Source organism: Simochromis diagramma, unplaced genomic scaffold (assembly GCF_900408965.1).
Source record: "Simochromis diagramma unplaced genomic scaffold, fSimDia1.1 OVJJ01000343.1, whole genome shotgun sequence".
Lineage (NCBI taxonomy): Eukaryota > Metazoa > Chordata > Actinopteri > Cichliformes > Cichlidae > Simochromis > Simochromis diagramma.
The window spans coordinates 11,082,954-11,098,406 of NW_024386831.1; the positions used below are offsets into that span (position 1 = coordinate 11,082,954).

Consider the following 15,453-nt stretch of genomic DNA (forward strand, 5'->3'; position numbering starts at 1 on the left):
TGGCCAATTTAGGCAATCAAGTGGAACAAACACTGAAAACATATCCAATAACAAAGAAACAAAAACAAAAGCTTTTTTAATAGTTATTTATATAAAAATCGCCATATTCAAAATAACTAATTCAGAAAGCAAAGAAAATCAACAACGTATTTAAGTTAAATACTCCTCTCCCCATGATGTAGCAACACTTGGTATGTCCCAATTAGCGCTTCTTGTATGTAATAGTGCTCCAGTGGCGGGTAGAATATTGTTTGGTACCAGCAGATCTCAGAACCCAAGCGGACCCTGGCACAGCTCTGGTAAAACAAGAGAAAACCCTTTGTCTGATGTAGTTTAACGTTGTTGAGCATAAAGTTAACCAAATGTGTGCACAACAGATAGAAAGTGCATTACATTAAATACAAAAAAAATGGTACAAAACCTTACGTGTGCTGAATATGTTTGTAAGTGTAGTTTGTATCAGAAACTAAGGAGGCTCAGTTAGTTATATTAAGTCTTGGTTGCTGGCTTTATATTTGTGTGGCTGCAAGTATGACCATCACGGATTGAATGATTAATGAAATTACAATGAATGTGTGCTTCTAAGAAATATATGGTGACATAGTATCACTTGAGTGCTAATGCATGAAATGTAAGCAGCACACTTTGCTCTTATGTCCTGTCAAAGAGCTGGCTATCCCACACTATTGGATTTGGGGTGATGAAATCTTTGTAGAAACTGGGTCTGGTATGAGAATGCAGTGGCTGAGCGAGAATGAACAAGGCAGCAGTATTTTCAGAGTTGTTTCTTTGTCTGACACACTGAGCCCATGCTCTAATCTAGGTTATCTGGCTGTAATCAGCTTAGCCCACTGCAACACTCGTTGCTGCTGCTGGGTGGGCATGCTGTGTAGTTTTAGTCTGCCTCTTTTCTTACTGCCATTCATGCAAACCTCTTGCAGGTGTAACAACTGAGAAGGCACGTTTCTCTCTTGTCTGGAAGATCGATCTGTGGCAATGGCTGACGGTGGGAAAATGGTTCCAACTAAGGTGTCGCCTACTGCAGACGTGTACCCTAAAAGAATAATGGAGTATATCGAAGGCTTCCTGATCTCAAAGGTAACATATGTACATCGTATATGTATACAGGTCAAATGCAGACATGTGTTGGATTGTAAACTTGACATTTCAGTGGTGCATTAACTAATTGGTTAATTATGTAACACAAATTCCAACATAATAATCAGTACATCTATTAAACTATATAGGTCTTGATATCAAAAACCATCGTGTATATAGTGCAAAGATGCTGCATGCTGAAGCTTGTTGACTGGCAAATTACAGTATTTAAGAAACAAAATTAAGGGGTTCTGAAAGGAAACTCCTTTTACTTCAAACACTTGTTTGAATAATTGGACCAAAAAATGCTGGAAATAATGTGAGCCAGAATGTCAGCAAAATTAATAGCCTATGTTTGGTATGTTACTTCAAAACAGCAGGCATGTGCCCTTTCTTCCCCTTCACCAGTAGTCTCTGATATGTTATGTAGTTCATGCAGGACTTAGCAGCTCTGAGAGGAACTGGCCAAAAGTACTTTCATCTATATTAATCTGTGTAGATGAACCCAATCTTACCCAATAGAAGTTCATTAATAACATTCTTTAGAAGTCAATTTATTCTATTATCTTGCCTCACCATTTATCTCTATTCTCTCTGCTCACTGACCTAGACATTGTTCACATCCTGCGAGCTGGGTGTGTTTGAGCTGTTATTGGGTTCAGAGCGCTCCCTGTCTGCAGCAGAGATCAGTCAGGCTGTGGGTGCGAGTCTGGATGGCACAGAGAGGCTGCTGGCTGCCTGCACTGGCATGCAGCTCCTCAATAGACACCAAGACGATGGGAAAGGTCAGCCGACACACATCAGTAATACAACTTAAGCGAGCCATGTAGCAGTTCTCATTGCTAATTGTCACTTAAGGTTGAACTAGTTTTAAATATGAATGTGGAAGAAAATTGGAATTTACAAGCCCACAATTTAACACTTGTGATCGTTTATTGTAATTTATCTGTCTGGAGATTCACTTCCTACCTGCGCACCTCCCCTTCTTCACATATCACGTCATCTCAAATATGAAGTAAAAGGGTTGCATGCATGCATGCATTCATTCAGTAATTTACTCCACTCCTTCTCCCACCTGTGTCAGTGTCTTACAGTAACACTGAACAGGCCAGGCTCTTTCTCACGCGCTCCAGTCCTTTGTCCCTCTACCAGTCCATCCATTACCATTCCAAAACAATCTACCTCTGCTGGCACTATCTGACTGATGCCGTCAGGTCAGTACACTGAACATCACCACATCACAAGCTTAGAAATGTATCCAGTGTCCAGGTTGAGAACTGCCATCCAATTTAAATTTTATCAAAATGGTTTTTAATGATCAAACCAATTTTCTAATTTGATTTTTCTCAATACTTGACAGACCACTTGTCAAGCACTTAGTGATATTTGTTGCTTATTAGATCATTACCTTTTTAGTCTTACAGCAGTAAGCTCTTCAGTTTCTATTAAACTGCCTATTTTATGTAAAAGATTTAATCTATGCTTTATATAGTGCTAGAAAATTGAACAATGCCCAGCACACTAAAGTACTTCTATAAGCATTTAATATCTTTGACACATGCTTGGAGTTTAACATTTAGTTTGAAAATAAAAGCATACCAAAGCGAGTTGCAATGAGCTGTGAGAATGTAAGTTTTGACCTGTAGCTTAAGATTGTGGGCTGGATTTCCTGATTTTTTTTTTTTTTTTTTTTAAAAATTAAAAAAAAACATCATCCTAAAATTGATTTGATTCTCATATCCGGTGGTGGGCTGCCAGCATATTTCAGGCAGTGTGACTGAATGAACTGTTGCTGTAGTTCATCTAAAACTGTGAAAAACCATTCACTGAAGATGCCAAAGGACAAAGACACTGATCAAAATGACTAATTTGATCTTGCAGGAGCTGAACGAAGCATGTGCCACTTACCAAATTGGGATATAATCTTATGAACTGACTGTGAAATGCTCACGTATCATAGGAGTTGAATATGATTAGTAAAGTCTCATGTAACCAGATAATTGCATGTTATGGTTGTCATATAAAGTAATTCTTTCTTTGCCTTATCCCAGAGAGGGAAGAACCCAGTATGAAAAGGCTTTTGGAGTCAGCTCTGGAGACCTGTTTGAAGCAATCTACAGGTGAGAAGCTCTCTTTGTGGTAAACAGACGAAATGCACACTTTACCACATTTGCATTCCATCAATGTCCCTCCATCTTGAGCCTGTCTGTCAGTTTTTTTTGTTTTCTTTTTTCTCTTTACAAAAACTATCTGGAATTCATTTGAAGGCAGGTATTGTGTGAGACAGAGGGGGTGTGGACAGGCAGTGATGTGAGGAAGCTTGGGGCAAAGAGAATGCAACCGCCATTGTCCTTTAGGACTCGTGTGTTTATAGTATCTGGTGCCCACAGTTTTAACGCTTCACCAATCTGCGGTGTTCAGGGGTCACATGCAATAAAAATTCACTTTGTTTGCTAATAGGTTTTGAGCAGTCTCCCTGAGGCCGTGCACTGTAAATCACTGCCAGAAACAAATGGCAATAAATAAAAATATAAATAAAACATCCTTATGGCATGATTTCCAAAACTTTGATGGTTTATTTTCCATAGGACTGAAAAGCACCAAAGTAAAGAAGTCTTTAGTGTAGTAAACCTGGGCACACATTAAGCAGATATCATAAAGCTAAATTTTCTTTGTACTTGCAGTTTTTTTAGCGTTTTGTACTCTGAAACTGCAGCTGATATAACTGAATAAACCTCATTAACAAGGATGCATGCAAAAACCATGAAGCATATGAGAGTAAAACGATACACCTTTGTGCTGATGACTCTGCAGTTGAATGTTAATTGACTGTAAATGAAAATGCCCTACATGAGAGACTTTCTGCACCTGCACACAGTTTAATGTGGAGAAGCAGTTGTTTGTCCCAGCTGATTCCCCCTGTGAATACTGTGGGTAAATTGGTAAGGGGGAAAACAACCACTGAAATCAGTGCATTCTTGGAGTGCTGCAGCAGGGAGCAGGATGATTCAAAACTGGCTGGATGAGTCACTCCTGTTTACTCACAGCCATTTAACCAGTCATGTACTGCACCTGAATAATTTACAGCAAAGTCTCATCTAGAGCTCGAGTTCTTATACTTGAGAAAGCAGATGATTTGGAGCGAACGGGGTCTGGCTTTGGCGATCTGTGATACACATGCCCTTTAATAGTAAAACTCTTTACTCTGAAGATGAGTTTTATTTGACTAGGAGGGTTTCAGAATCAAATTTCTTGTCAATTTGAGGATTGCATATAAAAGGAAATGATCACTGGCTGAATTTGTGCTTCTGGATGAAATTGACAGGAAATGCAGATGTTGAAGCACTGAGCAAAACTGATTTCTCTAACTTGGTTATTTGAGTCCTTAATAAGATTGAGATTTTCACAAAATCATGGATTACTTGTAATGCTCTCACTCACTTTACTTGGGTTGGTTGTGGCTCCAAACATGAATGTTACCAGCAGGAAAGTTGTGCTGGTGAACAAACTATAAAACATAATTCATAGCATGGCTGAAAGGCATCAGTTTGCCTTTTGAACTTTAATTTTTGCTGCCATGATAAATGCCACTACAGTAGATCTGCAAATTGAAAATATGGGCCCTATCAGTATATTGTCTGGGCTCTAAAATGCAGACTAGCTGGCTGGAGTTCTGTGTGGAATCTGCATGTGCTGTCTGGGGATTCTGGCTTCCTCCCAGAGTCCAAAGATATGCATGCTGGAGTAACCAATTCTAAATTGCCTGTATGTTTAAATGGGTGTAAATCTTATTTCTGCAATAGACTGTTGACCTGTACAGTGTGTGTACACCACTTCTTGCCCAATGATCTTTGAAATGGGCTACAGCCACCCCTCACAAATCTTAATCTAAACAAGCTTACTTTTGCTGTCATTTTGGGGCATTTAAACATCTGAACCTGTGGGGATTGTACTTTATACTGGCTCCAGTATAATGGAACATGGCTCGCATGTCTCCCATCAGCTGTCAGTGCAGGAATACACTGCAATAGTTTGTCAGAAAACATGACAACACTTGGTGAATCATATTTTAAACATTGCTGCTCAAACTATTCTATTGCAGCCAGGATGGCAGAGGCTGGAGCAACAGAAAGCCATTAGCTAGGTCTCCAGCAAGTGCAGAGATGATGGAGACTGGGGGAAGCTGAATATATAAGACACGTCATGCAGTTCTAATATCGTGATGTGGACGAGGACAGAAAACCAGGCTAAGCACATTTTACTCAATAGAACTAGAGATGGGATGAGAGTTCAAGTAAATGTATTCCTCATGAAGGGAAAACGACTGAAGATTGTCGTTGGGGGGCATTCATCATTCTATACCCCAAATGTTTTCAAATTGAAGATGACAGTCTGCTGTTTGACCTCAGTCAATTCATCTTTTCCCATCCAGTGCAGTCAGTGTCTGAAGCAACAATGATTCACTTTCAAAGTTACTCTTGAGGTCACTGTTGTCTGAAGCTGGTTTGTGCATCAGATGGAAGTGGCTTTTGCTACCCTGAAGTTTGGATAAATTCTGTTACAAACTGGAGGCTGTTTGTATGCACATTGCCCTCATGGCAGGGTGGAGTGCTGGTTGATGAGGTGGAGACTCCTCAGAGCAGCAGCAGTCACCACAGGCTCTTCTGTTCTGCCTCACCCTGTCTCGCACGCACACAACATGGTGTCCCCACAGGGCAAGACTTTGTACGAGAGGCTGTGTGTGTGTGGGGGGGGCAGCAAGAAGCCTCCTTTAGGCGATCGCTTGCAGAAAATGAAGCTTTTCCTACAATGCATTGAGACGACAAAAGTATTACCAATGTTTCTCGTGTATGTGTAGGTCTGATGACGAAATGGTGAAATTTATGCAGTTAATGCACTCCATCTGGAACATCTGTGGTAAGGATGTGGTCACAGCCTTTGACCTTTCCCCCTTCAAAGTCATCTGCGACCTTGGAGGTAAGTTTTCATCTGATTTCCATAAGTCCGTCCAAGTTTGTCTTAACTGAGCAGCTGCTGGGTCAGCTGCACATTTGCAGTGTACGCATCTTTGATCTCCCCACACCTTCTGAGTCAAGGACTTCATTTACCTTTTAGTAACCATGTCTTGGATCTGATAGGATCGGGAAGAAAACCTGCACGAACAACAAAGATGTTTAAACAGATTTATTCCTTAAAAATATTAGGTCAGCTTGAATTCGAGGCAACAGATCTCAGTTTGTATTAAACATTATTATTTATTGGAATAATTTCAGCAGCTGAAAGAAGACTTGGAATGAGTTAATTGGCAACAGGTCGTTAAGATTGAAAAACTGGCCACTTTCTGTGAAACTCAGCTAGGATGCTCTTTTATACTCTGTCTGCAAAGACTTAAATTTGCAAACTGGAAAAATCTCAGACTATTCCTCAATGTCAAGACTTTGAACATCTACAGTATAACAGAACCAGCATCTGGGTTAAGCCACCATCGCAGCTAACAAATACCAAGTTTTGGCCTGTGAGGAGATTAAGTTCTTGGAGCCTGATTTGGCGTATTTGCTGGCATCTTCTGAGTCATACTTGTTAAAATCTGTAATTCTCTTTGGAAAAATATGAATGAAAGAGAAACCATCTGGCTTATCAGCACTCTTTTCAAATGCCTTCATCTGTGATGATATGAGGGTGGATTAGTATCTGTACTATTGGTAACTTCCAAATCTGGAAAATGAGAATCTGTGCTGAAAAGCAGATGCGCTCCTTAAGATGTCTTTCAGGGAAGGCCTTCTACATTTCAGTAAGATGATGCCAGACCACATTTTCCAGCTGTTACAACAGCATCACATCAGCACAGTGGAGTCCAGGTGATGAACTGCTTTGCAGTGCATTGCAGTACTGCTTCTACCAAAACACTTGACTCATTAAACAAAATGCAGATTTCCAGGGTTAGGCAGCTAGACTCTCATTCCAGACAAGACTGGAACAACAAATATTTTTACACTTTACACACAATCTAACATTTTGGTGGATTGTATTTAACTTGACTCTACAGGTATGGAGACACATGACAAATGTATATCCTATTAACCCTATCACAAGAAGTTCCCCCACAAACTAGAATTGGGCATAAGCCAGTAAATACAACTGTAACAACTGTTGAACTGAACAGCTTGTGTGCCTTTTTTTAAAAAAATATGAGAATGTGAAACTAGACGCTGCTCACAGCAGTCACCCGTCTTTGGATACTTGAAAGGAAGCTTTCTTCACTGTTCTGTGTGTACTGCTTTAAGTCAGATTTATTCATAGTGTCTTTTGAATAGCAGGTTTCTTACAGAATGCTTTACAAGGGGAGCAAATGGCACAATGAATAAACTTTGAGGGAGAGAAATACTGAACAAACACAATAAGAACAGAGCTTGTAAAGCTATGCAGGAAAGCCAACCAACAATGGAACAGATCAAAAAGAAGCATAGAAGAACAAATAAAAGGGTAGTCACAGGAGTTTTCTTCTATCCTAAAAATACTATGAATAAAAGCTGGAAAAGGCTTTTGTCTGAGATATTGAGTCTGTTGCCATCATGTGACTCAAGCTGAGCTAGGAGCTCAGTGTATTCTCAGCTCTGTACTTCAGTACTGGGTGATATTACAATGCACCAATTGTCAGTGGGCAGAGCCACCTGAATTCAATGTGGTGCTTGCATTAAAATGTTGATGCTTATCCCCGAAAGTCCAGTATTCATGTTTAAGAGAATCTGCGCTGTACAAACCGGGTGAACTAAAACATTGAGCCCATACTAACCTTGAGTTCACTGAGAACAGATGCAACATCTACTTTGACTATTGCTGTACCACAGGTGGCTTCATTGTAGCACCACTACTGACCACATAGGGGCGCTGTGAAGCCAATAAAAGAACAACCTCTCCCACATGGAACCCTACATGTGTACAGTGTTTTACCCGCCCCTCTGTGGCTTTCTCAGCATGGGCTTGTATGTTCATGCTTTTGCATGATGCTGCATCCCTGAAAAGTGTGTGCTTGGGGAAACGGTAAGAGTACGACTGCAGCATCCCATCTAGACAGTCTCACACAGCATCTGTTGTGTCTGTGCACACCTGCTGCTCAGGAGCTCTTTCTGTCCAGCACTCTGTCAACTAGCTGATTTGGTTTGGATTACAAACCACACTGTGTGCACATCTCTGGAAAGAGCCTTCCCTGGGTTTATTTACATTTATTTTAATGTGGCATTTAATGGCAATTTAAAAGGCATGTTTTTTTGTTTAAAATGGATAATCAACTTAAAGGTTACAACCACTGTTAAACCTCTAAAATATAAACTGCCATCTAGGCAAGACATCTCTCTATATATCCCCCCCCAAGGGAATCTCTCTAATGAGAGACTTGTGGAATAAGGTTTTAAGAAACACTATTATAAACAGTAATGAAAACTATGACAAAACTAGGAAAGGAACAAAAACAAGCCCACTATAGCTTGTTAGTGTTTGCAGTTTACAGCTGTTGAAATGTCTGCTTCTAGGCTATGCCACTAATGTATGAAACGTATCAGGAGGTAGTCGCAGCAAAAGAGTTATATTTTCATCTCTGTGGCCAAGTTGACTACTGAATCAAATTCATTCGGCAATTTGTAATGTCTTACAAATTAGCCCAATTCTGGGAATTTGGTTTGCATGTATACATTTGGGCATTTGTGCTGATCTGAAACTGGTTTGGTAGTGCTGGCTCTGACTGTAGACAGGACATTCAAAAGTAGCCAAATCTTTGTGGGGAAAACATCATTTTCTACCCTGCTGTGGGGATATGAATGTTAAGTCACATGTCTTCACTATAACAGACATGTGAGCTGTGTCCCAAACCCTGACACCATTCAAAGTGAATGAGGTTCATTTTGTCTATTAGGAATCAAATTTAGTTACGTCTAGGTACACGCCTACAAATAAACTAATTGTTTCCTTTTGATCAATGGTAACTGCATAACAAGCAAACTGAAACATTTCAAGCTACTTTCATGTTAATCAATTTGTTTCTCTGCAAACGCATTTTAAGACATCAGAATACATCTGATGGACCGAGTGTTTTAATGTTAGACTGCAAACAAAATCTCAAAGTATTAAGGAAATGCCACTTAAAGCAGCAGTGTCATTCTGACTCTACTAAAATTAAATTGGTTCATCCATAAAACTGAGGCAACTCCAAATGACAGGCGGTCAAATATTTACATCTTAAGGCCAATATATTGTCACCTCTAACCCCTAGCATGGCTCCACTTCAATCTGCACACTCGTCAATATGCATCTCTCTGGGGTGTATTAAGCCTTCCCCGAAGGAAATCCTCTTCAGCTCCATTCCCCAGCTTGAAAAAGACCTTCTGGTTTATAAAGGAAAAATGTAATTATGCTGACGCTTGTTCTGAAAGCTGCTCCAGAGCAACAGAGGCATTACTTGACTGTTCACAGGCTGAGCAGTACTCCCCATTGTGAGGGATGTGCAAAATAAAGTTGCCCCTTCAGTGACTCTTCTGTGACTGCATTGGATGCAGATGTAGTCAACAATATCCAGCTGACACAATACTGCTGGGGTGCAAACCAGAATGAGTTTGATGGATTTAAACTGTCCAATGAACAAAAACCTCCATGTGAATAAATCCTAATTCTTTATAATTTTTATTTAAATGATCATGTGGATAGAAATTCAGGAAACTTGCACTCATGACATTGACTAGTTTAAAATGCAGCAATAACTGTTGTATTGCTATAATCTGAAACCGTCATCAAAGGATTTCATTAACAAACTGAGACAGTCAGGTCAGCTGGGGAGGACTCCAACAGCATATTGTGTTTGGGTTTTGCTTCCCTTGTTGCTCTTTGATTTTTCTCCTCTACTGACCCCTGTTTGATGTGAGCCAAATATGGTATTAGGTGGGTGTTTGTAGGGGCTATAGAAAGCTGTGTAAGAATACAATATAGCAGCAACAGCTCACACTAGGAGGAAGGCTCTACAGGGTTAGATGGTTTGGCATATATGCACACAAACACCAGCCTGAGTCTGACTGCCTTTGTAGGTTTGTGTAAAGTGAAATCCTTTGATCCTGTATTCTACCTCACTGTCTCATTCATACATTCTCAATCTAACTTTCTCTTGTCCAATCAATCTTTCCATATCTGTCACACTCAATTTTTAAATTCAGTTTGCTTTATGAGGCATAATTGATGGTAATGATGCTGCCAAAGCCTGAAGTTGAAGGATTCATATTTTCACATTAAGTCATTGTTTCCACCCATGTGCACGTTTGTTCATTTCCTCATTTCAAAGCCTCTTCCCATCTCATAAAGTCCAATTTTCAGTCAAGGTTCTCAGAGGAACACTAATGGCTTCTTTTGAACTCCTAAATGCTAATGTCATGTTAAAATGCACACCAAGGATGCCTGCATGCTCATGTTTAGCTGGTCTAAAAATTTGCTTGCTCACCATATCCTCACTGGTGGAAGGGTTTGACCTACTAATGGCACTAAAGGAAAAGTTGGACCGTCACCAAAGTGGAAAACAAAGTAATCCTCTATGCACTTGAAACATTTGTTTATCCAGCCTAAAGAGACTTCAATGATGAAATGAACTGCTGTGGAATTTGTGCACTGACTGTTGCTTGAGAGAATAGGCAGCTTGCATAGCTAAAAATGATTTCAAATGCATTCAGCATAAAGGTTGATATTCAGATGTCTAATCAGACTAAAACTGATTAGTCGAATAAAGTAATTTGTTCTGCTCTGCTTTATTGGCATGAATGTTAGCTGAACCATATTCCCAAAGCCACCGCATACAAATCATGCAAATAACCAGATTCTACCTGAAAGCATCTGTTCCGCTTGTATGACTGCACTTTTGAGTGATGCAGTCCTTTTAATGAAGACTGGATTCATTGTGCTGCAACTAACGGTAATTCTCCCTCTCCAGGCTGCAGTGGGGCATTAGCCAAGCACTGCACGTCAGCCTACCCAGAATGCACTGTGACAATCTTTGACCTCCCCAAGGTGGTGCACCTGTCCAAGGAACACTTTATCAAGGAGGATGACCAGAGGATAAGCTTTCATGAAGGTAACACCATTATTACTTGGCGAGACCCCCTGATGGATGCAGGAATAAGTCTCAATATAACATGTGTTTCTGTTATGTTTTTTCTTTCCTTTTTCTTCTCAATAGACTGGTGTCCATAACATAATTCACATCTGTTATTGACAAGCAGTCTACATTTGGATACACTCTGAGCTCTTGTGTTTACATGTGGTTTTAAAAGGACTCATTATCTCAGTTCTGCTGCATTTTGATAAGATCTAAATATGCAAATTGCATAAACAGAGCAAGGGGTTGTCAACAAAACTGGCTGATACTAAGGTTATGGAAATTAAAGACAGGAGCTATGTGACCATCCCAATGAAATGGCAATGAGGGTTTTGTGTAGCTTAAACTTTTTCTTCAGTTCTTACCCAAAAGACATCAGTGAACTATCTCATTTTTCTAGTTGACATGTTTCCTTGTTCACAAAAACATGGATTCTAATTTGAATATTTTTTCATAATTCTGTTTGAGTGACTTTTGCGAAAACAAATTCTCCAGCTTTTTTAGAAAATAGTTGAAGGTAAACAAAAGCAGACATTTGGTCGTTTTTCAGCAAGTTGACTTCACCTGCATAATATCCAGCTCTGTATCCATGTCAGCCAACTCTAAATATACACTCACTGGCTACTTTGTTGGGTACACACGGGAGGCTGTGGTGTTTCAGTGATGCTTAGTTGGTACTAAAGGGCCCAAAGGGTGTCAAGCAAATATCTCATACACATGACATCAGTCTGAACCACTGATCCAAAGCAGCATTCAATTTTATTTATACAGCGCCAAATCACATCAACAGTCGCCTCAAGGTGCTTTATATTATAAGGTAGACCCTACAATAATGCAGAGGGAAAAAACCCCCAAATAATATGACCCCTATGAGCAAGCACTTTGGTGACAGTGAGAAGGGAAAACTCCGTTTTAACAGGAAGAAACCTCTGGCAGAACCAGGCTCAGGGAGGGGCGGATGCCTGCTGTGACGCGTTGGGGGAGAGAGAGAAGGAAGACAGGATAATGGATATGCTGTGGAAGAGAGCCAGTGATTAATAACAAGTGTGATTCAGTGCAGAGGTCTTGAATCATAGGATGGGTTCATACTTTCATGTTTACAAAGTTCTGTGCCTACCCTTCACAGTAGATCAGCATTTTCGGAATGCTCAAACCAGCCTGTCTAGAGATTTAACAAATAGCTGAACAGGTGTACCTAACAAAATGGCCAGTAAGTCTGAACCATATTGGCCTGTAATGCCTGTCATTACTGCATAATGTCTCAAAATCACTGATCTCAAAACAAGCAGGTTTGCAGCAGATGGCAATCTTAAACCCAGACACAAAAGTTCTTCCTGCTGTTTTCCTAGCCATCATGGTGTTGAGCACAATGGAAGCTGTGACATGGCCTTTTTAGGAGTGTTGGCCTCAGTGTGCTTTATTTCATAACTTGCAAATATGCCGACACTCTTACAATGGGCATAGAAAAAAAATTGTTACTGCTTGCACACTGATATTACAGCAACGGTGCTGTGTTGGCAGGAAAATAATTTTTCCCTGATAACTATCAGCACAAGACAGCAGCTGGAGATATGCTCTAGTAATTTTTAGGTTGCATGCATTTTATAACGGACATCATCCTTTAGTAGTAATTAGGTTTGAGAATGTAAACCACTAAACGAATCATGTCTTACTACTTGAAGGCTTGTCAACAGAATTATTAATTACATGGAATAATTAAATCAAAGGGAAGCACTCAGCCTAGTTTGAGTCACTAACTCGACATACTCGTTCCACCAACACGTATCAAACGTACACTTTTAATCATGGCCGCTCTGTTTACATTTCTGCTGCATATCTAGATGCATATGGCTCACGTGTTCAGGAGCATCCTTTCCACTTTAGCATTGACTTATAGGGTTAAATTCAGAGCCTAGAACTCCCATTCACATAATGTATTCATTAGAACTGGATGACTGAAATGCAGCTGTGTCTTAGGAATTCAATGGAGGGAGTTTTAAAATGTTCATATGGATGTTTTTTCTTTCTCAGGGGACTTCTTCAAAGACTCTCTACCAGAAGCTGAACTCTATATTCTGGCAAGAATCCTCCATGACTGGACAGACGAACACTGCGTAGAGCTACTCCAGAGAATCTATAAAGCCTGCAAACCAGGTCTGAGCATATCTGAGTGTGAAAGGGATGAGCGCCTTTTTTTTTTTTTTTTTTTTTTTTTTTTTTTTTTTTTTTTTTTTTCCTCGTCTGCTTGAAATGAGAGAGCAGATTGTATCCCACAATGCAGCTGATCCCAGAGAAATCTGTCCTTCTGACTTTGATCAAAGTCAGACACAAAGCAGCCGACTCTCACAGAACAGAGAGGGCAGCAAAAGAAAAATGAGAAAGTCGGGATAGTGAATAGTGTCACAGTGCCAGCTTACAGAAGGAAGTGGGGTTTAAAAGCAGACCTGGGCCCAGATTTGGCTTATGCCAGTCATTAACCATAATCATCATCTGAAAGGTGGCCTGATGTAGCAACACCTAGTAGGGATCATCACATTGGATCGATTGGTTTAACGTGTGTGGTTATTTTGTTTTTTGGTCTTGCAAACCTGTCACTAAGCTTTGCCAGGACACTTTATTTAAAGGGGGAAAAGAACTGAAGCAGGTATTTTTATCCCTGCTATAGGAGGTGCTGTGCTGGTGGTGGAGGCGCTGCTCAGTGAGGATGGTTCTGGCCCGCTTACAGCTCAGCTTTACTCCCTGAACATGCTGGTGCAGACGGAGGGCAGAGAGAGGACAGATGTTCAGTATGCTGCCCTGTTGACTGCTGCCGGATTCACCAACATCCGGCACTGCCTCACTGGGAAGATCTATGATGCGGTGCTGGGACACAAAAAGGCATAAGATGAAGAAAAATGGATGCTGTACCAGGAGTGAAGCCTCGCATCACCTGTGGGGGGGAGAAATCACATTCCTTTCCTGTGTTTTCACTTTTCCCATGAAATTTCAAAATAAATTCTTCAGCATGACTACAGTGTCGCATTTCTGATTGCATAATCAAAGGTTTGACTCTAGATATTTAAACTAATGTCCTTGTTTTGGACATTAATCTGTATGACAGGAAATTTCATCAAGTTTCTTAGAAAGAACAAGAGGTGCCCTGCATGCCACTAGTAAGGACCATAAAGAAGCTGAAAAGGTCTCAGAAACAAAGCTAAGGCTTGTCTCCAAATTGGAAACTTTATCTCCAGACTGTTTAATCTGAGTAGTTTCATTTTAAATCCTGTCTCTATTCAGAGCTCCCAGTGAAAATCTTAAGATCTTCAGCTCTGCCTCCCTTTTGTCACTCCCTCCAAACCACACATCATAGCAGGGGTGTCTATCATCTTGCAAACCTTCCCTTTCACCTTTGTTGCCATCCTTTCACAGATCACCCTTGACACTCATCTTCACCCACTACATCCTGCCTGTACTCTTTACCTGTTGCGTTGTCATTGACACTAGGTATTTAAACGCCTTCCCCCACCTCTTGCTTCAACAGAGCCATCTTTTTTCTTTCCCCAGCGTATACCTCCACTTTTTCCATCTGCTCCCTACCCTTATGTCATCTGTGAATGTCAAAGCTGATGGAGAGTCTTACCTAACCTCTGCTTTTAACCTGATATATCCCCCCCCTAAGATTTTACTTTCCTAAAACCTTAAATTGTATTTAAGGTAATCTGGATATTGTGCTTTATGAATAAAATCCAGTGAGCTTTAAAGCAAGCTGTATGTAGCAGCAGATACTAGAACTGGTAAAACTAAACAGTCCGATCTAGCAAAGTAGACTTGTTAAGCTGAAATTGTTCACTTTTTAAAGTTATGCTATTGTAAGAATATCTATCTGGAAATTAAAAATGAGGGTATAAAGGCAGTTTTGTATGTCAAGTGTCAATGCATCAGATTTGTGTGTGTGTGTAAAAAAAAAAAAAAAAAAAAAAAAAAAAAAAAAAAAAAAAAAAAATTTTGCTGGTAGAAGAAATAGTTTGGTTTTAATCATTTAATAGAAGTTAATGGGATATTGAATAGCTACTGAATGCAGATGAAGCCAGAAGATTATCAGAACATAAAATACAGTTTTATAGACTAATTCTTCAGTGGGTTGGCTCATCATTGAAATCAGTAAAGAAGTGCCAGTTAAACACATTAGTTGGAGGAAGGGCAGTTAGAATAGAAGCTCTGCAGATTGGAGCACTTTATGTGCATCATCA

General features: G+C 40.0%; 1 protein-coding gene across 1 annotated transcript; it reads left to right on the forward strand.

Moving 5' to 3' along the window:
- The first annotated feature begins 174 nt into the window (after positions 1 to 174).
- On the forward strand, positions 175 to 14,232 carry asmt (acetylserotonin O-methyltransferase). Its single transcript, XM_040028354.1, has 9 exons — positions 175 to 299; positions 942 to 1,098; positions 1,709 to 1,883; positions 2,183 to 2,312; positions 3,150 to 3,218; positions 5,957 to 6,075; positions 11,060 to 11,200; positions 13,256 to 13,378; positions 13,890 to 14,232. The coding sequence occupies exons 2-9, from the start codon at positions 997 to 999 to the stop codon at positions 14,105 to 14,107; spliced, it is 1,077 nt and encodes a 358-aa protein (XP_039884288.1). The 5' UTR covers positions 175 to 299; positions 942 to 996; the 3' UTR covers positions 14,108 to 14,232.
- Positions 14,233 to 15,453: the final 1,221 nt, after the last annotated feature.